At 34.5% G+C, this 26,666-nt stretch overlaps 1 protein-coding gene across 2 annotated transcripts in view; it reads right to left on the reverse strand.

The window, feature by feature from the left end:
- Positions 1–2,748: 2,748 nt before the first annotated feature.
- The window catches only part of LOC122578722 (BEACH domain-containing protein B), a 36,360-nt gene continuing 12,442 nt past the window's right edge, over positions 2,749–26,666 (reverse strand). Inside the window, exons 5-35 of one of the 2 annotated variants that reach the window (XM_043750742.1) lie at positions 26,190–26,348; positions 25,922–26,071; positions 24,111–24,266; positions 23,470–23,511; positions 22,996–23,340; positions 22,062–22,235; positions 21,702–21,862; positions 21,255–21,564; positions 20,710–21,139; positions 20,187–20,523; positions 19,865–20,053; positions 17,721–17,982; positions 16,769–16,960; positions 16,482–16,700; positions 16,009–16,185; positions 14,867–14,982; positions 14,145–14,609; positions 13,499–13,712; positions 12,988–13,209; positions 12,117–12,575; positions 11,854–12,037; positions 11,702–11,769; positions 10,970–11,419; positions 10,843–10,889; positions 10,648–10,741; positions 9,183–9,389; positions 8,273–8,398; positions 7,806–8,177; positions 7,195–7,426; positions 3,953–4,695; positions 2,749–3,071 (exon numbers count right to left, since the gene is read on the reverse strand). In XM_043750742.1, coding sequence (XP_043606677.1) covers positions 4,001–4,695; positions 7,195–7,426; positions 7,806–8,177; positions 8,273–8,398; positions 9,183–9,389; positions 10,648–10,741; positions 10,843–10,889; positions 10,970–11,419; positions 11,702–11,769; positions 11,854–12,037; positions 12,117–12,575; positions 12,988–13,209; positions 13,499–13,712; positions 14,145–14,609; positions 14,867–14,982; positions 16,009–16,185; positions 16,482–16,700; positions 16,769–16,960; positions 17,721–17,982; positions 19,865–20,053; positions 20,187–20,523; positions 20,710–21,139; positions 21,255–21,564; positions 21,702–21,862; positions 22,062–22,235; positions 22,996–23,340; positions 23,470–23,511; positions 24,111–24,266; positions 25,922–26,071; positions 26,190–26,348 — 7,254 coding nt within the window. In that variant the 3' untranslated portion in view covers positions 2,749–3,071; positions 3,953–4,000. Of the gene's footprint in view, positions 3,072–3,952; positions 4,696–7,194; positions 7,427–7,805; positions 8,178–8,272; positions 8,399–9,182; positions 9,390–10,647; positions 10,742–10,842; positions 10,890–10,969; positions 11,420–11,701; positions 12,038–12,116; positions 12,576–12,987; positions 13,210–13,498; positions 13,713–14,144; positions 14,610–14,866; positions 14,983–16,008; positions 16,186–16,481; positions 16,701–16,768; positions 16,961–17,720; positions 17,983–19,864; positions 20,054–20,186; positions 20,524–20,709; positions 21,140–21,254; positions 21,565–21,701; positions 21,863–22,061; positions 22,236–22,995; positions 23,341–23,469; positions 23,512–24,110; positions 24,267–25,921; positions 26,072–26,189; positions 26,349–26,666 lie in introns of both variants that reach the window. The other variant, XM_043750743.1, reaches the window with a different exon arrangement.

The following is a 26,666-nucleotide window of genomic DNA, read 5'->3' on the forward strand; positions in this document are numbered from 1 at the left end:
TATCATGTTCTCGACAGACAAGTATAAACTCTTCACCCTTTTACGACTTTTATATCTTGGTGGTCGGAGGTCCTTACGGAAGCAGTCTCTCTACCCATACCCCGCACAGAGATTGGGTACAGTTGTTGTTGTTGTTGTTGTGTATGATGGTGTGAGGGTTGTTCATTTAAAATTTAGGGTTAACAAGTATGCAGCTGCACCAAAATTTTGAGGGGTGGGGAGATTTATATTCACACACGTGAAAAACAGGGTGGAAGATTATGAGGGGAATATTTAGAAGCAGCATGCTTCTAGCTGCATTCTTGTTTTTCCCTTAAAATTTTCCCTATTTCTATTGTGAAAAAATTAATTAAATTCATGTATTAAATATGGTGCAGAGTAATAAATTGACTGAATGTAAAACTTGACCGCTTATACTTCATAAAAAGAATGGAAAATGGTAATGGAAGACAACTCATTTTTTTGCTTTACTCTCTAATAAAACAAATCCCTTCTATTAAATATATATGTCTTTGGAATACCTTACTTGCTTTTGGACTTTTTTGTTTTTTTCTCTACTCCCTTATAAAACAAATAACCCTCTATTAAATATTTCCGTCTTTAAAATACCTTATTTGTCATTGGACTTTTTGTTTTTTTTTTCTTTACGTAACTACCCAAAATCCCTGATAAAGCAGACCGCATTCCCAACTACTGCCACCGCATTGCGCGGGTACCATGCTCGTTTATATTTATAGGTTTATTATATAATTTTTTATGTAGTATATTTTCATTAAATTTATAATGTTCCAGTTCATTAATCCGGTTTAACCGATCCAGCCGATTCGACCAATAACCACTAAAGAGACTGGTTCGCCTTCCGGTCCGGTCTTGAAAACATTGATTTAAAAGAAATCCAAGCTCCAAATTAAAAAAAAAAACAAGATACAAACTATACGAAAACAAAACCATACCTCTTTATGCAGAAATGAGTCGACTAAATTGGTCAAATAAAAAGAATCTTTGATATTTGGACAATATTGTTGTGAGAAAATAAAACAAAGTTTAATTTCCAAGTGGATTTTCGGTGAATTGAAGCAAAAATTGTTTTTGTTTGTCCAATAATAAATAGGAAAAAAAAAAGGAACAAGACAACGAGGAGTATAATAATTAGGGTATGAAAAGGAGTAAAGTTTGGGTTTTTATTAAACTTTTCTATTTTCTTTGAAGTGTATTCAATTGAATGTGAGTGGATAATTGCTTATACGGTAAAAAATAATTTATTTTTAAGAAAACTAAAAAAAACATGGTGTTTTTTTTGCAGCGGTAACAAATTACAACACATTATTCGCTTTTTGTTAGTTCTATTCATCATACAATCAAGTCCATATCGATCTATGGCATGAACTTTACAAAGCTCGATTGAAAAAAAGAACAAACAAATAAAATATATAAATCATAAACCTATTAAGCTAAAAAATAATCCAACTTCTAGAAATTACAAATCACCAACATTATATATCTATGTCACCCAATGAACTTGTGGTAACCAATGTAGTATAAGTATCAATTGTATATCCTTCACTAAAAACCAAGAAATGAAAAATAAGTTAGCTATAACAAAAGGAAGACATAATGACTACCATGATACAATAAGTCTTCTATATGACAATAAAAACCATAAGAGTGTAGAAACGTAGTCGTCTCAAGTTCTTCATTTTATGTATACTCATGTTTTGGCTCGAATACCTAGTTTGGTAATGAGTTTTACCGGAAGACAAATAATAATTATAATAATATTAAAAGTCAATCAAAAAGTCAACCACTTGATATCACTTTTTAATAGTTACTAGCATGATTTTTGTGTAATACGTGGGGTAACACTCCGGTACAAAAACTCTTAAAAGAACGGTGAGAACACATAAAAACATCATTTTAATGCATTAAAAGTGCATAAAATTAGCAAGTGCATAACTAATTATCATTATTTAAGTTTTAAACAACACATTTATCCGTTAAAATTGAAAAAATCACGTTTTTTGTTAGATACATCATTTTGATGAATATGCATCCAAGATGGATGCACAAAACAAAAAACATAATTTTCACGAATTTGACAGACCAATCTGTTATTAAATACTTAAATAATGATAATTAATTATACACTATGTTAGTTTTATGAACTTTTAATGCTTCAAAATGAATATTTTAAATGTTCTCACAATATTCTTATTTTAAAGGCGTTTTTATTTGATTTTCCCCCGAATATGACAATGTCGATAAATGTCCTAAACTATTAGGAATTTATCTTTAAATTAAAATTATATAATTGTTTACATATATTTATATGACTATCTATGTACAATTGACCACCACTTATCACATGAAACATTTATTTACAAAATCTGGTATATATATATATATATATATGCTCATAGCATTATTCATGAACATATACTCATTGAATCCACGTCTCAACATAATTGTATAACGGATTAAGATCCGTATCACTAGTAAATCCAAAATTCCACCTAGATAAAAAAAAAAAAAACCAGCATGTAAAAAATAATCAATAATTGAGCTTAATTTAAAAAGTTACTAAGTGTTCTGTCATTTTTGAGATTCCAGATCTAACTTTTTACTATATGCATATATATTGTCTTGATGTAATGCATAATATCTCTATTGAGATGCAAAAATGCAGAACAAGAAAGCAAGTCTATATTATAGCTAACTTTTATTCAGTAATTGAAGCCAAAAAAGCATACGTTATAAAATCCCAAAAAAGGGGCTGATGATTTAGTAGAAAAATGGACTCGATCGATATATACATAGTTGAGAGTTTACAAGGGGATCAACATATCTATTGAGTACATCTGTATGATCAGCATTACATATCTCTGCAATCTAACTTAATAAATAGCACACAATGTACATGTATTGGTGTTAGAATGTGTCAATCAATCACGATAAGGCTGCCTTTCACTAAATCTTTCCTGTTATCCAACGGGAACAGGGGGCTTACAAAATGATGATTATGGTATGTGTTGTGTTGAATATCTTTGGTATGCTACGCAAACAGACAAAATATCCTGCAGTTTAATAAGTATACCGAGTAAGAAAACAAACAAGAAATTGGAATATCTCAACCAGATAAATTGGTTGGAGGGAATTCAACAGGTTCCACTAAGAAGGGCAACTTCTAATACAGGTAAAAACAACCTATTAACATTTTTGCAACCTTGATTTTTTTTTTTTAAACGTTGAAGAAACCAGGCTACAAACGAGTTGATCGTCCAGCAAAGGCAGGAAGTTAGTTTGTGTATGTTTAGTGAGCAAAAGAACAGACAAACACATTTGTTTGCCGCACTTGTGAATGTTCGGTAATGTGTTGGTTAAGTTTCATATCTGTATTGAAATGTATGTTCATTCACTTGTATCATAAATAAGTTTCGGTTCGTTTATGACACTAGAATACTAGGTGATGGTTTACATGAAACGCCAAGATAAAGGTCGACACAACCTATATTACATGTGATTAGAATATGTAAAATTTCATCCTTGTGTGATTTTTTGCGTTTCTTAGTGTCTAGATTAAATCTAGATCATTTATTTAATTTAATCAAATGAACCCATACAAATCCAAACATTTTTAAATAAAGTGATTTATGAGATTGTAATTACTTAAGTAACTTTTGGATCACTTTCTACCCATTTTACCCATTACATCTTTACTGCGCTTCTAAAAGTTACCCATTCATATCAACCCAATTCTTTGTGACAGTCTGAAAGTTTATAGAAACCCATGACAGAAGAATGACAAGCCCAACCAGTTTTAAATTCCCAAAATGTTTACATATATTTATCCGTAGTTAGTTAGTTACCCATCCTGTCCATTTTGCCACCTCTGAATGGAATACTGTAGGTCAGTTCTGAAAGAAACATAACATAATGCTGATAAAAAAAAAGACACCTCAATGGCTGACTGTAGTTGGATTCACGGTTGGCAACCAAGCATACATCACGTTCCAGAAGCTTTTGATTTTAGGCTCCGGGATACATTAGTTCTTCGAAGTTGAGGATTTTCAATGGAATACACCAGAAGACTCCCATCTTTGGTCCCAGCTAAGATACATTCCTCTTGCGTCACAGTTAGTGAAGTTATAATCTTCCCAGCACCACTATACCTTCCTATAATCTCAAGTGATTTCATAGAACGTACTACAATTTGTCCTTGATCTCCTGCACAAACCAAGAACTCACCACATCTGCTCAACTCAATACAGTTTAATCGCCCATTGGATTCACAAGAATTCAGATGTTTTCCATTGATAGAATAGAGGTGCAAATTGAGATCATCGTCAGCATAAAGTACAAGTCTTCCATGTCGAGATGCAACAAGTTTTGTTACTGGGCATCCAGATGGATGTTGAAGAGATCTTAGATATCTTCCTTTAAGTAAGGTATGAAAAACACAAGTTCCATCTTTTGATCCACTTATAACCACATCTAGCTCTACACTTGCATATAAACATGTGATTATGTCATCATGTCCACATAATATATGAAAAGGAGTGTCTGCAATGACACAGTCTTTACGGTTAAGCTCTGTCACATGCCGTGCTCTCTTTTCTGGGGTTCTAGTCCGCAAAATCTCCCAAATCATGACTGTAGTATCATAACTACCAGTTGCAAGCATGCTCCCATCTGATGTAACTGCATGGTCAGGCGATTCAGGCAAGTAGTCAAATAAGGCTCGGAATGGAATGAGTATCCGTCAACAAAGCTTGAGTTGGGTACTTGGGTTGACCCACAAACATTATTGAGCATTATATAACTTTTGAATTGACAATCAAGTGTAATTAAAAACTTTTCTATTACAGTATTTATAATTTTTCATAACCATTTGGTAATTGAGATACACATTTGGCAATTTATGAACCGTTTGACCCATGTTAACTAACGAAGAGTTTGCCCTAAAGCTTCAGATATAAGCCAAAGCGACCCACTCGCAAATAAATGAGGCTAAATTGGCATCTCTGTAGCTAATCTGACCATTAGAGCAATTTTAGATAATATACAACCCAAAGCAGCCGTTCAAAATAAAATTGGGCTAAACTGTTATCTCTATAAATTCTATATATAGTTATTTTGTATCACATAATCAACATGGATAATTAACGTGGGGCTGTTGGATGATTAACATCAAATTAACCAAAAAGTCTGGGCAGAAGGGGTTAACAAGCTGTAACAGATGAAAGGGTTGGAGAGTCAAAAGAGGTGAGTTTTTAGTGATTAAAACAAAAAATCATAAATAACTATATTAAATATGATTACCGAGACTATAATCATATCATTTTACTATTACTACTATTCGTCAAAGGTTGGGATCCGTTATTGTTCATACAACAGTGAAACAGCTAGCCTGGCAGGCTGCAGGCTGACATTAGTTAAACTTTAATTTTAAATTCTTTGTTTCCGCTTTTGGGTTTTATCTTTCTTTTTTTGTGACGTTTTCAAATTAAGCACTTGCATATTCTGTTGGTTCTTGGCTTCCAACAATTAATTTTGCAAATGATTGTTATATCTCATGATGGTACATGAAAAATGTATGGAAAGTTAACATAGGGCTTTATGCAAATAATTTAATTCTTTTTGCCGTTTTGGGTTTTGAACTTTCTTTTTGGGTTATTCTTTAAGGTATAAGTGGTATGTGTTCATTTGATGTTTGCTTTATACAATTAATTGTATAAAGTTACTATGTCTTCATTTGCTTTTTGCATCCTACATTTTATTACTTTAAATATTATTCCCGGAGGGGAAAAAGTTATCCATTTTTCTGAAAGAAGCCACTGTGGTTCGGATGGTGGCTACTGGCTAAGCAACCGCCAACCAGCAACCTGCTAGGTTTTTGTTTCCACTTATTGTCTCTTACTTTATTTCATGGTTATACATTATGTTCGTATAGGATTTATAGTAGTCATGTATCCATACATTTTTCGTTGTCTCTTATTTTGTTTTCCTTTTACCCCATATTTTGAAATTTGAATCTTCAACTCAAATGTTTTATTTTATTATTGCTATATAAGTTATGTTGCTACATGATTTATAGTTTCATCATCTATCCAAAATCGATATTAGGGTACAAATTTATATTTGTACTAGTCCTAATACCCGTACGATGTACGGTAGCTATATAGATCGTATCATAAAGAAATTCAAATATGCCTTATACTTGATTTAGTGGGTATGAAATAAATTGTGGTTAAAGTAAACCAATGATCAAAGTTAAGTTATAATAAAGAGTAATCTTTTATTATACTAAAGCACAGTTGCTCTAATAATTTATCGACCAATCACATCTCTTGATTTCTTAAAGTTGACTTTTGTTTTCAATTTTGACTTTAATTTACACTTTTTTGTTTTCCATCACAAATTTACACTCTTTACCCAATAATTTAAATATAATAAATAAATATTGATAGCTAATATATATCCAATAGAATAATTGCTAATATTTATCCAATTGAATGATAACTAATATATATCCAATAGTATGTTTAATCATATAAACATAAAATTAATTAATTAAAAATAAATAAAATTTAATGTAAATATATTAAGATTTTGAAAGTAAACAACTTCGATTAACATAACATCATGTATCAGCAACAATATACAAGTCAAATATATACACATGCAGATTAGTAATTCCACATACGGAGTGTCAATATAAGACTTAAGCATATAAACATTTGCATGATAATTAACTTCTTGGTTTAAATGTTTCCAACGGGCATATAGATTAACATTTCTTTATTGTTAGTCTGTCATAATGATATAATATATTTTGTTTTATTCTATCACATTTTATTGTCATTTTTACTGATTTGAGTTTGACTAGTCTTTATGATTTTAATCTTATGATTCAAGCTTCTTCGTTAACCCACTAAGGATATCCTTGTTATCAGTTATCTGCACCAGTATGTATACTAATTTTTTTCTTTTTGACCGAACTACTTTTTAGGTTGAAAAATAGGTTCCCCCGACAACGCGCGAGTACCCAAATCCTTGTTGATTCCATGTTCTGGACAATGCAGTACTGCCCAAATTGATCCAATTGCAAACACATATATAAAAATTTACCCCCACCTGAAAATATATGTTCCCCACTACATATTTCAGAAGATGAATTTACTTGGAGAAAATAAATACCGTAAACACAGCTGACGACGTCTTTATGCTGTCGGACACTTTGCACCAAACGTCCATCATTCAAGGCTACAAGCTGAAAGCTATTTTCCCAGTTGCCACATGAAACCAGAAAATTTCCAGATGGTGACTGTATTGTGGTAAAACATTGCGCTCCAAGCTCAATATTTTCAGCTAAAGGACTACCAATTCTGCGAGGAGAAAGCACATCGGTGCCGATAGCAAAGTAGGGGTCCTACAAAAATATAACGATCAATAACATTGTAGTGATTTGCAGAATGCCAAAACAAAGTAAGACCTTAATTGATTTCAGGTTATATTTAACCTTTAACAGGTCAAACAAATGTAATAATAAGACAAGCCAAGGAGAAAAGTGAAACTGGAAGTCCCCACAAGTGTATTTCAAGACTATATCCCCCTGAATCAATTTAATCAGAACTTATATTGATTTATGTGATCATATTTGACACACTAAATAGGTACAAAGTGTCTCAGGACAACCCAACCCCTATCAGTTTCAACAGCTACCAACAGTTACCTGTTGTAACCTGTTACAAACCCGCCCTATCCCGACTCTTTGCCGTCTCTACATTGCTATAGACCATATATCAAACCTGTGAGCTAGAAAAGGTAAAGTTCCCACCAGATTGCAATTGGGTCGTCAACCACATCTTAACTGACATGCTAAGTCCCTGATTCACAAGGACCACATTCAAATCGCAAATGCCGGTATACAATACAGCCGAAGGTAGTGTACTTGTGCTGGAGACAATTGAAGTCAAAGTAATGGATGAAGGAGCGAATCTTAAAGGATGGGAAATTGGAATAGGTGGGCCCCGCCTGGGGTGTTTTTTCCGGAAAATTTGAATTGGTGTCTGACCAAAATTAGCAATTTGGTCTTCAATGGCAGACCTTTGCAATTCATCTTCCATTGTCTCTAAATCAACCGCTCCTTCATAAGTTAAATAATAGAAGATATTTGCTGCCTGTATCGAAAAGGTTTCCACATGGTCACTAAGATACTATATGAACCACATATATAATGGATTGCTCAAATGATGCTAAAGCTTAGTATTTGAACCTCTACTGCCGGTTTTCCACGTTGTTTGTAACCGAACACCAAATCAATCCAGTGGTGAAGGTTTGAACTAACATATTCACTTTCTAGGGCTTCTCTATTCATACTAATGAATTCTTCAGGAGATCCCTGAGGCAAAAAGATAGATAAACTGAGGACAGATTTATTAAGCTCTTATGAAAACAATCAATAACATAGATAAGAGTAGAAAAGATATAAGACAAGTTTTAGTTTGTATGATATATGAAGAGTTAAGATAATACCCAAACTGCCAATGTTTACACACCTGGAATAACACTAGTTATCATTTCGCAATCAATTAAAGTCAAACCTGGAACCTCTAATTAAAATAAAGGTCTTGTTACGATTACCACATAGATATGGTCGCTAGTAACAGAATATACAATTAACATAAAACATCTATATCCTATTCTATGAAGAAGAGCGTTTGGCAATGGATTTTGATTGTTTATCTTGTACTTTTCATTAAGTAACCCAGTATTGGGCGGCATTTGTACAAGGTTAGAAACGAAGTAATGAAATTCACATGTTAGCCTTGAAAGATCCTCACACCAAAAGATCATATCTCTTCGCAGACTTATGGACATACATCAACCTAGAAACATACTATCACTACCAAATTAACTTTCTTGAGAGCTTATGGTGGGAAGCCAAGCATATTAACGAGATAACCATCTCTACTATAAAGACCTTCATGGATCATGAGTATCATTGCATTAGGGCAAAATAGAATTATGTGAAAATGTGTATTAAAATGATCTATAAAACAATTGTAAATACTCATCCAATATGTGATGGGATATATATTGTATTTATGTTTCTCAATACTTATCCACTATCAACTAAAACTAAAAACTACTATTTTCTTCAGAACTAATCATGAAATATATACCTTGGCCCATGGAGGGAGACCAACATCATGCAATGGTTCACCATCTTGTTTCACTCCAAAATGGTACGAGTTTGAGTTAACAAGAAACTCTGGCATGTAAAAGAATTCAGGAACCAGCTCCTTCACATCGCTTGTATTAGTTAGACAGTTCCGATACGTGCTTTCCATACTTTGGAAAAGGCGGTCTGCATGGTCAAATTTACCACCCTACAAAGAATAACACATAAGAATGCTTCATGCAGAGCTAACCTACAAGCTTCCAACTAACCAATAAAACTTGCTAAACTTTTAGCGACAATGGCATAAAAGGTATTAAATTTGCAAGATTTTAGTCTAGTGTGGATACACTGAAAATGTAAATGATGTTTGGTAAAAATTATGTATTTCTGATCATCGACTCATTTTGTTAAAGAAAACAAATGGAAGTTAATAGTTAATAAGAGAGAATTAATTTACAAAAAAGGTCATTCAAACACCCAATCAAATGAAATTCAACGATACCACGTATTGGACTATTGGTAATCATCAACTCATTTCATTCAAAAAATTGATGAAACCTAAAAAGTGATAACATTTTTTAACACCTACTCAGATGAAAATTTTAGAAAGAATATAAAGGATCACGAATTTGCGATCATTGACTTATTCATTAAAAAGTGACGACAGATTTACAAATATTGCCACATAAACACCTACTAAGATCAATATCCAACAAAGAAAATATGAAGGACCTTAAATACTTTCGTGAATACAGTTAACCGAGTAGACATAGATATTGAGAATCCATACTTTTTCTTATTTATAAACTCCATTAAAATATGACGGTTTCTCTCCATACTTAAATTGTTTAAAATAACTATTTTTAAAATTTAATTTTAAATAAGTGAGATCCTTTACTTTAATTGAAGGCAAATATCTTATATAAATTAATTAAAAGTTAGTGAAAATTTTTCTATAGTTGAAGTATTTAAGGCTAAAAATTGTAATATCATTACTAAAATTATTTAAAATTTAGTGAGAATATTTCTCCATTTAAAGGGTAGAAAGTGTGTTCCTGTCAGTCAATAGGAAGTTTTTTTCTTTACTTCCTTTAAATATTAATACTATTAAGTTACCAATTTCTCAATTTAGGTACTTATCTTTTTATCTCTCAATTTAAGGACTCAACTTTCAATTTTTTCACCAAAAATGGTTCGTTAATAGGTTTGTTCCATGAAAAGTCAAATTACTTCTATAAAAAAGGGACTTCAAAAATTTAAAAGCAAGTTTAACATAAGAAATAACTATGTACAATATGATAACAAAAAACATTTTATTTTTATTTTCGAGGCCAAAAGCCTACATAAACAATTTTTGGTTTAAACAAATTGAAAGTTGACAAACAAGAAGGTTCAGAAACAGAAAAAAGTTGCAACTAATTTTTTTTGAACACAAAATATAAGCATATATGCGACCACAAATGTACCTGAAGTGTACGATGCAGGCTTGTAAAAGGTTCCAGCCTAAGGAGATAATATAGTACAATACCCATGCTTGAGTAATGAGATCCATAGTAGAAACTGCAGAAGAGTATGCATGTTAATTTAATATCTATTTGAAGAAAGCACTTCTATAGCCCAGTGACCCAGTCAGTATGCAGAGCAATATAACTTTAACTAACCTGGGGATATCAGGATCAGAGAAGTTACAATACCTATCTTCAAAAACCTACACAAATGAACAAAGTTTATGTAGCAATTCAAGCTTCTCATACGCTGACATTCACACAGAAAAGTTGCACAAATAACCTCAAAACGTTTTTGATCCAGTGCTCCAACAGGCTTTGAAAGATCACGGAAAGTAGAGGACTTGTTAAAGTCAAGATTGTCAGAAGTGTAATCGGCCAGTACCCATGGAAATACAGGATACTGGGTTAAGTCATTATACGAACGGCCAGAAAGGGTATTGAGGATCATGAGATATTCAAAGTTTGTAATATCTCTTCTCCTCCATCTCTCTCTAGCAGTTTCAGCGAGCTCCATCGAAACACGTCTATCTACAAAGGATATAATGCCAGCCTTGTCTTTGTGTCCCTTCGGGAAAACAGATTCATTTCTAGTGGCTACTATTAAGCTTCCAACATCTTTGGCTTCTTTATTTGATGCGAAGTTAAAGAATACTGGAGCAGCTGAATCATTAAAGTAAACCTCTATGGCAGTGTATCTCAGCAAATAACGAGTCCAGTGGACAGCCTTTATCTATTACCAAAACCCAATACAAGCGAATTCAAAATTCAGAATGATATGATAGGCCTCAAAATCGAATACGAAATGACTTTAGCCAATATGGCAATTCTGATATGTCCTCAAATACATGTCTTTTGAGTAGGGTAACGGAAATTATTTTAACTATGATCCGATTAATGTTCATTAGGCATCGATTGAAAGACATAACCTATAATGCGCTAGTTATTGAGGTCCCACCAATACACTACCCAAAAGAAAAGACATAGGAGATTGTTTATTTGGGAAAAAGGTTACCTTACTAATTTCCCACCTTCTGTGGCGCTTGATATTTTCAGATTGCTTTAGAAGCAGATTACCCAGAACTGCATTTATGTTATCAGAAGCCTCTCCCTCCAAAGTTAAATCTAAATTAACTGGCCATTTGATAGATTTATTCTTCTGCATACCTAAATTATCAGTTTTGTTTGAATCAAAACTGCCAGATGCTTGAATACTTCTGAAAACAGATGAACCCCCAGTTCCTTCAACCAAGAACTCGCCAAAAAAATGTAGCACCTTTTTCATGACAGCCAAACGGCCAGCTAGTTTTCTTTTTGGGGTAACAAGTACACAAGGAAGAGACATGAGAACCTGAAAATTGTTCCAAGCATAATGAAGACAAAGGAATGCTATATGATTATTTATTGCATCTCCCTATAAATTGACATACCTCACTATCTTCCGACTCCATTGATGTAGACGCGTGATCGTTCCGATCATGGAAATCCTTTTGATCACTTTCGTCTTTTGAACCCTCTGATAGATCCTCACTGGTAGAGGCCTTCTGCTCATTGGCCTCGGTCTCGAATTCTATGGACTCTAAGAAACTTTCATCTGTTATCCTTCGAATTCCTTTGAGCAAAAACTGTTTCATTTGCTGAGGAATATGAGCTGCAAAGCCCGATTTTGTTTCAATTGTTGGAGGAATAGTCGCATTGCTAGGAAGAGTGGATGGAGGATGGCAAAGCTTTTCATCAAAATGATAATTTTGCCTTAACTTCTGCCTACGCCGCCACGTGTCTTCTGTCTTGTCAAGTTTCCAGTGTGTAACAATATGGTTAGGGAAAGGATTAGCTGACCATGGTCCTCTTTCATCAATCAGGGTGCGTAGCATGTGAATCCAATTTTCCTGTTACAGATTAGTTTTGAAAAAATACAATTGGAATCACAAGCAGTAAAAGTAGCAAATGAGTGGACTGGGTTAAAAGGACTGAAATGAAATAGAAATGTTGTTAAAGCAGGTCAAAGCCCGAGTTGTCCCGCAAATGCTTTGCTGCCAGTCCCAGTTTATGAATAATTAATGTTCATAATACGTTCACAAAAAACTATAAAATTACGATAACAATCACATTTTCATACAGTGAGTTAGAAGGTCATAAGAAATTTAGATACACTTGAGGTGAGTTTCAAACATTTGACCCCAAAAAATTTCCTTCCAGGTACACCCATCTGACCAATAAATCGACCCATTTACCTATTAATGGGCCGAAATTGGCTCCTCTACATGACAGAAAGGATGGAACACAAAGCAGTAAGCTTACAGCAGTTACTTGTTGCTCCTCATCATGAGCAAGCTGGAAGGAAGCTCTCCTGCTATCATCTGAAGCAAGAATGACATTTAAGCTACTGTGCATTTCCATTTCGAAATTTTTCAACTGATTCACATCAGAAGACATAATCTCAGCCATCCTAACACGGAACTCATCTAACTGTTGTGTTCGCTCTAAGGTCGCATTTCTCAGATATCTAACCTCGTCAGAAACCTGAACAATAAAATGACAAGATTCATTAACGTTGCATCAGTATTCATAATATCATCTAACTTATACATATTCGATGATTACTGAGCTGGTCATGAATTGCATTATACAGATATTTTTTTCCTGTATTGTTCACAATACCGACTCTTTTATAAGACTAACTTTGATGGAGAAGTTTAGTCTAGCTACATACAGCCTAAGTTCACACACATAAATAAATGTAAACCTACAAATATGAACATATAAATTTTGCAATGATGAGAACTAGAAAGAAGGTAACAATAAGACACACCGCAGCAAGCACACGATCCTTTTGTATTAGATTCTGGATTGTTCCGGCTTCCTTTGAAATGCTTACTGTATCGAAAATATCATCTCTTCCAACAATATTGGATGCCAACATCAACTTACCACAGTCTACTGCTTCGCGTATCAAGTGTGCGATTACATGAAACCGAGCACCATCGTCCAACATCCCATACTGAGATCTGACAGAAAGCAAGGCCCTATGTAGAGAGCTTACGTAGTCACATTCATAAACAATGATATATATGCATAAAAAGTACATCTAGCAAGAAAATGGGAGGTCCGGGACACTTTAGAGTTTTGACTTAAACGGGTAACTTATTTGTCGTAAGCGACCATGATGGAATGATCTGCAACAATTTTGTGTTCATATTTCAAAATTCTACTAATACAAAAAACAATATTCCACAAATAATATTTTAATCTTAAAAAATATGATTCAGGAGGTTGTACGCAGTAAATTTAGACATGGGAGATTTCAACATCTATGACATGTTGGGCCCACCTGACATGTTCTCCATTTAACTGTTGGTTCAACCTGACCCGTTTAAGATTTATAAACAAATGGGTCAAAATACTCAACAAAGTGCCATCATATGCCAGAAAAACTTCAAATGTATAAGTTATAATACCAGATAAAAAGTTGTAGTCTACACTTGCTTTGCTCATCATCAGCCGTCAGGAGAATCGGCAGTATGGGAATGAACTGCTGAACACATTGTGATGCTCTTTCAAGTGAAGACTTGCAGAGATATACAATCATTAGTCGAAAAGCAATTCTTGAGCACTTTTCAGGCCTTAGCAGCATGGCTTTATCAATTACTTTGTTTGGCTTTCCACCCAGAGCATTGCTGATTCCTCCTGATACAACAACAGCAGCCATTTCGGCAGCAGGAATATTCAATGACTCAACTAAACCTCGTGCTCTTTGGCCAAAAGATGGTCCAACGGCAGATGATGACTTTTGTAAGAATCTGCTTGGTCCTTTCCCATGCATCTCGCTAATGACAACCCACAATTTGTCATATAGAATCCACCATGATTCATCAACCTTTTCAACTTCGTTGAGGGCAGGCTGCATATTAACCTGTGGATTTCTGGAAGAAAAAATTTAGTCGTATTTGTAAATCCCAAATAAGTGAAACACATTAATATTAGGGTAATAAGCATCTATGAAAATCAAGCCAAGCACAACTGCGTTTGCATCAAAGGTACGTGGAAAACAATGGGTACCTAATATAGGGTTTTGTATTATGATTGGGCTACACCATACAAACTGGTTTTATTTCTGTTAGCTAGCTGTGATGTACAATAGAACTAATCAGTTACAAAATGACAAAAAACTTAGCCTTACCTTGAGAAGTGATCATTATTTTCTCCCTGAAGGGCTTCGTACAAAGCAGAGACAAGATCTTTATCATTTTTCAGCTCAATGCGGTCAGGAGAGAAATCATAGCCACATGCTGGAAACTACAAAAGAATAACATAGAAAAACTAGGTTAGAAAAAAGTGACAATTGCCTCTGAACTGCACTAAACTGATATGGATTGCTGCTGAATAACTACAAGGGTGCAAAGTGTCGGTTTTTAATAATGTATTTCTTATAATTAATATTATTAGTAATTACTTGGAGGTTAAGTTAGGTTATGTCTCTGTTTTTTTTTTAAATAAGACCTATGGCCATTATATTAGGTGTCGAGTTTATTATTTTCTGAGGAACCCTTGTGGAGGAGCCGAGGCTTGAACTCAGTATCGATCCTTATTATCTATTACCAGCTCACTTGGGCTTGATTTGTGTCTCTTATCTCCTGTTCTTCTATTTATTTCATCACTGTTATTCTTTTGTTACCTGTCTATTGGTAGTTTGCTGTTGGTTTCTGATATATTACAGTTGGTTCATATCACAAACATATGTGCAGACCAATCTTTGTAGTGGATAAGTTTTGCTTTAAAAACATTTTGCCTACATTTTTTGTCGGTCTTCTAAAGAGATGGCCACTAGAAATAATCTGAGCATTTCCACTTCATTGTTTAAGTTTTCGCCATTGCAACTGTCTAACTTTAATCAAAACAGGACACACATGTGTCAGAGGTAACCTAAAAATCTTGACTCATATAAGAGCTTGTTTTGGTACCAAGATCGATTATATATCAAACACTAACAGAAAAGTCCTTGCTGATCTTTCTTTCTTTTCTCTTTTCCTTCATAATCCTATTACTGTTGTAGTTGATGCACGGTATTCAACATTCGAAATATAATTCCAGTAAGCAGTAGAGTTCTAGAGGGTATTTGAATGTAACTTGTAAACCCTACTATCCACATTTGAGATACATCAATGGCTATTTACATAATACTACATAAAAGGGGACCTTCCACGTACCTCAATGGGTAACTAATAAAATATATCTGATGATTGCAGAATAGCGTGCAAATATAAGATGCTATCATAGTGATCCAGTTAAACAATATCAAAGGAGTAAAGGGTAACGGCATACCGGAAGCTTGTTATCAAGCTCAGAAATCAACATCTCATCAATTAGCTTCAGAAGGTACAATGTGTTGTCACGACATGGTTGCAAAGAAAGAATATTTTCCCTGGAAGACAAATCCACGAGTTGCTTCATCAAGTCCTCGTATATATCGTGGAGCAGGTACTGATAAGATTTGCCACCCTGTACAAAAGTTATATCAGAATCCCTTCCTTTTAACTGTGAGGCAATGTGAAAACAATCAACTTCTTATGATTATTACACTTCTAATCCAGAATTTAGACCTTTAACCCAGCAAATCAGAATGCGAAAGTACTCAACCCACGAAAGTTAGATACTTGGCAATTGAATGTTTAATTGCATTCATTCAGAGATAATCATTTTATGAATAAATAATTATCAATACATGTTGAACGACATATTTGAAATGATCATTTAGAACTATGATACTTGTGTCACAATAAAAGAGAAGAACATACATGTTCACGTTGCATCATAAGAAAATTCACAGTTTCTTCCAAATGTTGCCAGCCCCCTTTTATTGACTGTACGTAGTGAAAAAGAACTACAGAAAACAAGGTCCTCATATAGTTCTGCTCAACTAACTCACTGTTGCCATGAACTAGTGGCTTCATTTTGTAGTTTCTCAAAACACCAAGTTTCATGGAAGCAACTAACCAGGCATTCCATCCATTTTCCTATAAAAAAAAATTGTGTTATCAGAAAACTATCTACAAAAAGCATGAGAAGAGTATCAAACCCTTACCATAAGTGCTTCAATATTAGAGATATTTGATTTTAGCAATTCAAGCAGGTCTCCCATTATTTTTACTCTTGCATTGACATCCCCACAGTCAGACAAAAACTTAAAGATGAGAACCAATATTTGGGGTAAGAAAAATTGAGAGTTGGTTCCCTTGCTCCTTTGATTCTCAGGCTGATTATGTCTCTGCATGACCTGCAGGATAATTGTAAAGCAACTTCGATTAGAAAGAGAGAAAACAGCTCTCATGAGAAGACTTGCTAAGAGAAAGTAAAAAGTTCAAACTTATAAATGAAATGCAACTAAGCTGCTTGCGAGACATAGTTTTTATCAGCAGTCACATAACACAATAAAGTGTTACGATCCCACATCGGCCAAGTATGGGATTGGTCAGTGGTTTATAAGTCTAGGTGTCCCCTCCTCCCTTGAGCTAGCTTTTGGGAGTATGTTCTAACACCTACCTTATGGCTTGATGTGAGCCTATTATGGGATGGTTTCGTATCAATTGGTATCAGAGCCAGCCCTAGCTTTCAAGGTTCCAACACTTGGAGTGGTGGCCTATGGAATGGAGGCTTGGACCCGAAAAAAGAAGGGTGCCAACTGTGACCAACGAGCACGGAGTGCTGGCCTATGGAGTGCTGGCTTGGACCCAAAAGATGAAGGATGCCAACCATGACCAACCTATCTGTGACCAACGAGGATGTTGGCCCTTCAAAGCTGGGGTATTGTTACGATCCAACGTCGACCAAATATTGGATAGGTTGGTGGTTTATAAGTCTAAGTGTCCCCTCCTCCTTAGAGTTAGCTTTTGGGAGTGGAAACAAAACCCACCTTATGGCTTGATGCGAGCCTATTATAGGATTTCGGCTAATATGGGACGGTCATAAAAACAAACCTATAAAGAACCAACACACATAGCTAAAGAATGAGCAATAAATCAAGCATTTTACATCACCTGTTTAGGGCTGGCACCACCGAGTAGAACATCAAAAAAAGTTGCACACAGAGAATCAGTCTGAGGATATCGGGACAGCCTGTCTGAAATGGCGGAAAAAATGGGTTGCGGCTTTAACTCGACTCTCTTGGGTCCTTCTACAACAGACTTTGGTCTTCCTATAGCCAATGTGAAAAAGCTCGATCCTTTCTTCTCTGATGGTATACCAACCAAAAGTCTTCCCAAAAATTGCAAACCGAGTAATCGGATTGGTTCATGGTCCCTATTTAAAGGAAAAAACTAATCAATTATAAAATCAAATACAATACGCTATATTGAACTCAGGTTAGTAACTTGGTATGCATGTAGCATATCATAGCAATAGCATGCCTCAGAACGATAATGAGAATAGCATATAAAGAGAAGATAAGGAAACAATGCTCGGTACTGTTCAAATTGAACTCAAGTCCACCCCTGATCAAAATTGTCGAAAGGGATATAACTGCCTTTTGGTATCTTTTATAGAAATCAAAGCTGTAATCAATGCATTTTTCATAAACTGTGTTTTGTCTAGTGGACAATAATTATGGGGAGGAGGAATTAGAATGTTTACATAACTTGGTCTGGATGGCACAAAGAAAAAACTAAAGTGTAAACGTTACACTTAACCCACACTAATGCCATTCTAAAGTTATATCAAATTAAATATTTTATGTAAATCCAATTGGTTCTTACTGAGAATTTATGCTCTAAGTAGACTAGTAGAGTACCAGTTTGTTTATCGCCATTTTGTTGGTAAGACATGCATGTCATCAAGATAAACAATGATACAAGATTATTTGGGGTTGCATGTCATTCAGAAGTGCTATTACAATTGGATTTACATAAAATGCATTGCCAGCTATGTTCCATAATAATATAACTTACTGGCTTAAAATAAGAATCAAATTTACAGACTCATATAACGTCATGACTTCATCATACAAACCAGAACCAAACTTCTGATGCATAGCACATTTCATACTTCTCTGAAGGATTGTTGAAATTTTTTTATAAAAAAAACCGGTTATATTATATGACAAGCCACAAGTCTAGTAATTGCAGAGGCATGACAAACCTAGTAGTAGATCAATTGACAAAATAACGATATGCATAGTTGCATGTTGAGAAACTTGACAACCTATAAAATGATGTTTATAGGTTGTGCATATGTAGTTTAGTAAATACAAAGCATCCAAAAACAAAGCAGTGATGCAAAAGCTAAGGATGTTAAAGCAAATCTATAGATACAAATTACAAATTGTAACCATCTATAGAATCAATTTGTGAATTTCTGCTGTTCAAAAAAAAAAGTAACAGTTTGTGTATAATATGTTATCAATTTCGGAGGTATACCGGTGGTATACCAGTTTTCGGAGGGTGGACACAATTTCGGTTTCATATACCGGTTTCTATTTCGTTTCCGAGAATACCAGCGGTATTGACCGAAATTCAACCTTTTCTATTTTGGTTATTTCGGTTGTTTTACCGGTTTTATTTTTTTTTTACTATTTTGGGCCAAACTTAAGAAAACAAACTTTTTCTGACCTTTTTTTCTTAAAGAAATCAAGCAGTAGTAGCGACTCAAGGTTGTAAAACTCAAGGTCAACGCCCAAAAACGGGTAAATTGGTGAAAGATCTGGTCGCATATCTGATATTTCTCCTTTCTTGACTAGTAGTGGTGGCAGATGCTGATGTTTATGTGGTGCAGACGGTGGTGGGGGTGATGTCCGGCGGTGGTGGGTATTTTTTTAAGAAGATGAAACACATGATTGATAGGAGAGACTAGACAGAGGGGGAGAAGAAGTCAAGGAGACAGAATTGATAAAGTGATGTGTTTGGCTTTGTTCAGTTGTTCACATGATAGGCAAAAAGGAGAAAAAAGTAATAACTTGTATAAATATTTTCATATTGAACCCTTACATAAAATATACTAAAAAATTATAGATATATAATATGAAGTATAAAAGTATATATATATATAATATAAAATATTACTCGTAATATTTAAATTTACCGAAATACCACTAAAAAAACCGATATTTCGTTTACCAGTCCTTGACCGAAACACCGAAATTTCGGTCCTTAACTACTTAGGTGTATATATTAGCAGAAGACATACATACCTTTGAAGCAGATTAAGAAAAAGATGACAGCCACCGAGTGAATTGACTTGATCAAGAAAAGACGCAAGTGAAGGTTTATGAGAAAGCACTCGGATGATCATATGTAAAATATCCTCAATGCATGCCATGTCTTGACTTGTCTCCAAAAAGGAAACAAGTGATTCTATATCCGACACTGAGATATGCTCTCTGTAAAATCCAGGCATATTTAATTAGACTAATTATGGGTCCCTAAAGGTGATCAAAATGAGGCCTGCCCCAAAGTTTTTGAGCATAAACACATACTTTGGATATAATGAAAGGACATGGAAATTACGCATACCTAAGACTCATTTCACCTATACTTAGTAAAAGGAGGCGTATCTTTTGTATTTCTTCCTTGTTGGGCCTCTCTCCGAAACCTTTGTTTGTTATAGGTTGTAAGAGAGGTTTGCTTCCAGAAGTGGGATGAGACATCATGTTATCCCAGTAAAACTGGTGAATTATATCAAGTACACGTGGAAAGCGACATACACTCTTGAGAAGCCTTGGATCATTGTCAAATTGCTGGATGAGAAACATGTATAATTCTCGTTGCACTTTGTAACCAGCATATACCCAGATGAAAGGATTGAGAAATACATGTGAGATTGCATCTTTTACAAGGACATCAGCCAAGCCTGGAAGGCATCAAACATAGCTTTAAAAATATCCACATATATATATATATAAGATGAACAAAATTGCCAAATTCTTAAAGAGAGGTGGCAAACCTACCACTCAATTTGATACATATAACACAACTGTGGTATATTTATCAAACTTTGTGGCAGCTTTATCACCTCCCGTTCTTAAAGGTTACCAACCACAATTTGAGATAACATTTAGCATATGTCTCAGCGCCGATAAGGTTTCCATGTTAAGCTGTTGTGAAGGAACAGATTGCAACAAAAAACCAAGAACTGAAAATCCAGAAAGGTTGAGCATTTGTTGTTGATTGGGCAGGTTCTCATCTAGCACAGAGGCAATAAGCTCAATAATTTCAGCAGTTAAACGCTCCTTTGTTATAGGTGTAAGCAGATTGTATCCAAGTTGCTGACTGTCGTCATCATATAAATCAATGCGAGTGAAGAGAGGAAAGAAGACAGAAACGCCCCCAGCACAGTAGATAATCTGCTGCAACAAGCGCCGAGAACATAGTTGGGTCCCACTTTTCACAGTTGCCTCGAATGAGCTCTTGTCAAGTGAATGATCAAGCAACGGTGAAACATTGAACAATGTCCTACGACTACTAGCCTGGAAATGTGACCAAAATATAGAGCTACTTAATTGTCTATAATTCTTGTTAAAGTAAGAGAAACGAAGATTTTCATGTACTTATATTTATCAGGGAACTTTTCAAAAAAAAAACCTGTGCATTAAGTCCAAAAACTATCTTGGAGGCAAGACCATCCTTGGCATCAAGAATTCCACTGGGCAACGGGCTATCACCAGAAAGTGAAAAGTCATTGTCAAGAAACGAGTACATATAGCTTGGTCCCAGATAATAGATTCCTTGCACTTGTTCAGAAGTGATGACATCATTAAAGAGATAGACTGGACCAATCTGACCAAAAAATGGAGACGACTCTCTGCTGAAAGAAGCACCATCTTCTTCAACAGAATGTAAAATTGGTGCTCCTATCATGCAATTGGATAAAGGTTCAGTGACCTTGGCATAACTGAAAAAAAGAAAATAATAAGATAACAAAATATTATTCTGATGTATAGAACACAAATATACTATAAACAACAATAAACAAAATGCAAAAGATTCTTCAGAAAATGAAGATAATGCATGACATAAAAAAGAAAGGACCTGCATTTCTCTGAAGAAGCAAGAAGTCCATCCAAATAACATCTTATTTGACTCCCTCCTGAGAAAGCTCTACCAATGCTATGAGTTATGCACAGAAAATGCCATTTCTTACACACGAGGCTGAGAGGAAACGAAAGACACTGACGTTTCTGGTAAATAGCCTGCAAAATAATAAAAAATACAAACACTCAGAATTTGAAGACTTTCTTAAAGAAAAACAACATACTATGCACACAAAGGTGTATTCATATATAGTAAATGCTCAAAGTAATTGATAATAATCATTGATAATGTAAGTAGACATAGCAAAGTAAACGTAAAAAAATACAAAAATTCAAATGTAAACACATATAGTTCTACCTCAAAGTATAGCCTATCCTTTGCAAGCACAGCCAAGCATCCTCTTCTGCTTTCTGAAAGAAAATTAAACAGCCCCATTCTTCCACTTGTGGGATAGCTTTCTACCCGAACCCAACAAGAAAAAGAAAACCCCTTATAAACAGGCCACTGCAGTGGCGTATTGATTATTATTCCCTGCAAAAGAAAAGAAAAAATTATCACAGGAGATGCATATAACAAATGTGCATCAGCCCATAAATAATAATATTTATGAACAGCCCTAATGTATAAGCTTCATAATATTGAGATAAATAACTAGTTCCACTTATGAAAAGTGACTTCATGTCACAAAACTTTGGCAACTTTCACAAAAAAGGAATTACATCAGCTTCCAAAAGTAATTTATATTACTCGAAGAATCTGTTCAAATATATTTGACATGTACAAATCTTTGCGGGCTGAAGTAGATTAAACATCTGTACCGTGTGAAATGGAAGAATTTGTTAACAAACATATTTATAAAGGTCTTAAAAACAAACAAATTACTAAAAGTGCTTCTGTCTACATAATGCATGTCAGGATAATCTTATTGATGATCATTAACAAGCATCACCAACCAACAAGGCAACAAAAGAACCACATCAATAGACTCATCTGCTAAACTGTTAGTATGCAGATGCTACCTCCAATATATATTGGTCCAAGGCAACAAGCGTGTTTTTTGCTCAACACATAACCAACAAGGCAACAAAAGAACCACATCAATAGACTCATCTGCTAAACTATTAGTATGCAGATGCTACCTCCAATATATATTGGTCCAAGGCAACAAGCGTGTTTTTTGCTCAACACATATGAATCATAAGTGACTAATCATTATAATGTCAAAACATAGAAACTTTGAAACTGTCGGCCAAACATAAATGAAAGTTAATATCAATGACACCAAACTTACAGAATCATGTCCATCAAAATTGAAGAAGGCTGTTGGTCCTTTCTCATTTAGCATGGATGAAATATTGGTCAGCAATAGTGAGCAATATTGTTGCCGAGTCCCTACTTTCTCACTTCGAAGTAGAGCAAATATTTTGCGAATCTCCTTCCCAGATACACTATGTCCACCAGTTACCTGAATTAACTGGCCAATTTTCAAAACAACACTATCATTTTCTTCACAAGGAAACCAGTCGAGAAGAAAGCTAAGCATTCCCACTCGGACACATGAAGCTCTACTTGATATAGAATCCCTAAGAAGCTGAAGAAATATGTTCAGCCCTTCATTCCGCATTGAGTCACTGCTCTGCCCAGTTTAAGTGGAACATTCATGATTCAGAATAATCCACGTGTAATCATGATAAACTATCATTAGCAGTTCAAAAGAAAGCAACACAAATGTATAGTAGTACAAGATGGAAGATGATGAACCAACCTTCTGCAATACACTCAGATAAAGCAAGATAACGTCTTCGTTCTGCCATAGGAAAAAAAATCAACATCAGAGACCGAAATACGAATAGTACAATCAAACGACAAACAAAAGTAAATGATAGTTCCATAAAAAGGATCTACCCTATAGCAAATAGCATACACATAGCATATGAAGAGCTTTGACTATAGAGACTTAGGGTGTAATCAAGCCCATTTGAAACAAAACACTGCCAAGCTCAAACTCAAACTTATATATGAACATTTAAAAAACAACCCAAGCCTGATCAAGCCTTCATTTTCAAGCTCGATGAGCTAATACATAATATTAACATGGGTGTTAAATGAAACTTAGCTATAATACTTACCATCTTAACTTAACTTGATTATTGTCTTTTGGCACTTTTAATTCATCAAGTACCCGTAATTATGTAAACAAAGGATAAAAAGTGTTAAGAATACATGCCAAATTAGGCTCAGGACCTCTATGACGCTAGTAAATTACTACTTGATCTCAACTCGACTTAAACCAAGTTGATTTCAATTATCTTAAAACTCAGTCCCAAGTAGGTCACTAGTAGGCTTGACTTGAATACATCACAAGTTGATATATATGCCGTCTAAATCAAGGTTCTGTAAACATACCTTCATAGTAGGACACTTCTTGAGATCAAACTTCCCATCAACAAGCATATCAAGCAGAGCAGTTAAAAGGCCTGCATTTGGCCGTCGGTGACAAAAGTCTAACAGCAAACTTTGCAGGGTTTGATAACCCTTGCCAACAAGAGCTCGAAAAGAAGCCTACAAAAATTCAGGTGCAAAAATGTTTGATTAAAAACCTATATAGGCTTATAAAAAAAGACAAAAGTCTAACAGCAAACTTTGCAGGGTTTGATAACCCTTGCCAACAAGAGCTTGAAAAGAAGCCTACAAAAACTCAGGTGCAATAATGTTTGATTAAAAACCTATATAGGCTTATTTAACAAGACAAATGACTACATAACTGCTTTCCTTTACTTGAACTGAAGCTGACAGATTGTTATCACTACTGTCATTAGAAGTTTGGAGGGTCAAACAATAACAAAATATAGTCGGCTACAACTTATCAAGTGCGACATCCCTGGTTTTAAAGCAATAAAAAATGGACTTTAAATGGTATCAAGAACAACACAAAAGGTGTTCTCCAGTGAACTCTATTATGGACTATGTAGCTGATAGTGGCGCTACAGCGGATAGCGGGATTGAGGAAAAATAGCGGTGATATTTACCACTATTACTCCAATATTTTGAATTCTAGAGATAGAAGATAAAGATAGGATCAGAAGCATCACAGAAAATCGAGATAGTTAAATACATAACACCCCTTGGACTTCTATTTTTTCATGTTTGGCAAGAACAACCCTTCAAAAATTGACATTTTTAAAGACTTGTGATATTTTTATTAAATATATCAAGTATTAAGTATTATATATAGATATTGCATAATATATTAAGTACTGCTATATAACCGCTATTACCAAATTATGCTATACCGCTGTTTTAGTAATTAAATACTTAGATTATGGAGACAATTGAAATCAGTATGACCTCAAGGTACAAAAATTCGTCTATTTCCAGACTTACATTTATTGTTAAGAGTATATAACAAAATCTTTGCAGCATTACAATGAAAATAACTTCCATCTTTGCTTCCCACAAATTTTAATATCACAATTTGGGAAGAGGTTTTCCCCAGTATATATAATACCACTTCTTGTGATAATGAAAGAACTTAAAACACATGATGCCCAATGACAAAATCAAAAGAAAGCAAAATATGAGAAGATATACGCATACAGAAACTAGATAAGCAAATTGAACTGTAAAGGTACTAGATATTTAAAAGCTGAAAAGTATAATAGAAAATACTTAGCTTCAATAGTTCAATATATTACAGAACACTTAAAACTAATAATATAGAAATAGTATGTTAAAAAAATCAAGTCTACGCTATTGATTACTTACTAGTTCTGAACTTCCAGCAGTATACTGATGTGTATAAATTATTGCTTTAAACACCGCTATAAATATATTCTTCTCATTATTTGCAAATGAAGACCATAAAGATTCTCTAATATACTAAATCAGCCTGGATTGGCTAAAGGATGGAAATGCAAGAGACTACAACTATTCAGCAACCAACAAGAGATACATGCAAGGGGGACTATATGTGTTGGCATTGGTTAATAGCATTCATGAAATCAACATCTTTTGTCTTTCATGTTTAACTAGCAGCTTTTGGTATTTAATAGTTCACAGGGCTTGTATATTGTTGACTGTTTCTTGAAAGGTAAGTTGGTTCAAGATCTATATGTAAGAACTATTGCTCATTATCTTCAACTTTCTTGAAGTTATTGATTTATATATATGTGTGTGAGTACTGTTTTTGCCAAAAATAATCTAAAAGAAGCTAGTACCTTTGAGGCATCATTACCCGTAAGCAGAGAGGTAAGAGTTTGCAAAACATTCAGAACCAGCTTTTCACCCTCCTCGTCCTCAGCGTTCCCATGCAATAAAGATACGACATGCAGAAAACACTCGCCATCACGGAACAAAGTCTGGAAGTACTGCAAATATACAAAATAAACAAAAAGCTTTAAACTCATTTTCATAATCCCACAGCACTAAATCCATACATACACGTACAGTCTAAAAGATAATGATATACATGGCCAAGAAATATACCACTCGGTCTTTCACAAGCATGTCTCTCATCCCAACCAGCAGATCAATTGACAGTTTCGCAAAGTTTTTCTCCCTTTCTTTGACATGCGTGAAAGTTTCCAAGTATTTAGAGCATAAATATAACTTTGCCTTTCGGTCATCTTCAGCAGATGGAATGAACTGCAGGTCACCCCATGCAGCCAAGTCAATACAGATAAGTAGATTATGTATATACACACAAACACATATAATACAGGTCACCCTATGCAACCAGATCAGTTGTAAAGATAGTTGGTGTGTGTGTGTGGTCACGTTCATATGAGAATCACAAACGCTTTAGAGCAGTGAGAACCAAACAATTACAAGTTTTTTGTGGTTCACATATAAACTTTCCCCTGTATACACACACGCACATAAATTATAACTTATATTTTAAAAATCCTAAGTATGCTCATTATATCTATAAAAATGGTCCCTAAATAATTAAATGATCTTTTT

The sequence above is a fragment of the Erigeron canadensis genome, chromosome 8, assembly GCF_010389155.1.
Source record: "Erigeron canadensis isolate Cc75 chromosome 8, C_canadensis_v1, whole genome shotgun sequence".
Lineage (NCBI taxonomy): Eukaryota > Viridiplantae > Streptophyta > Magnoliopsida > Asterales > Asteraceae > Erigeron > Erigeron canadensis.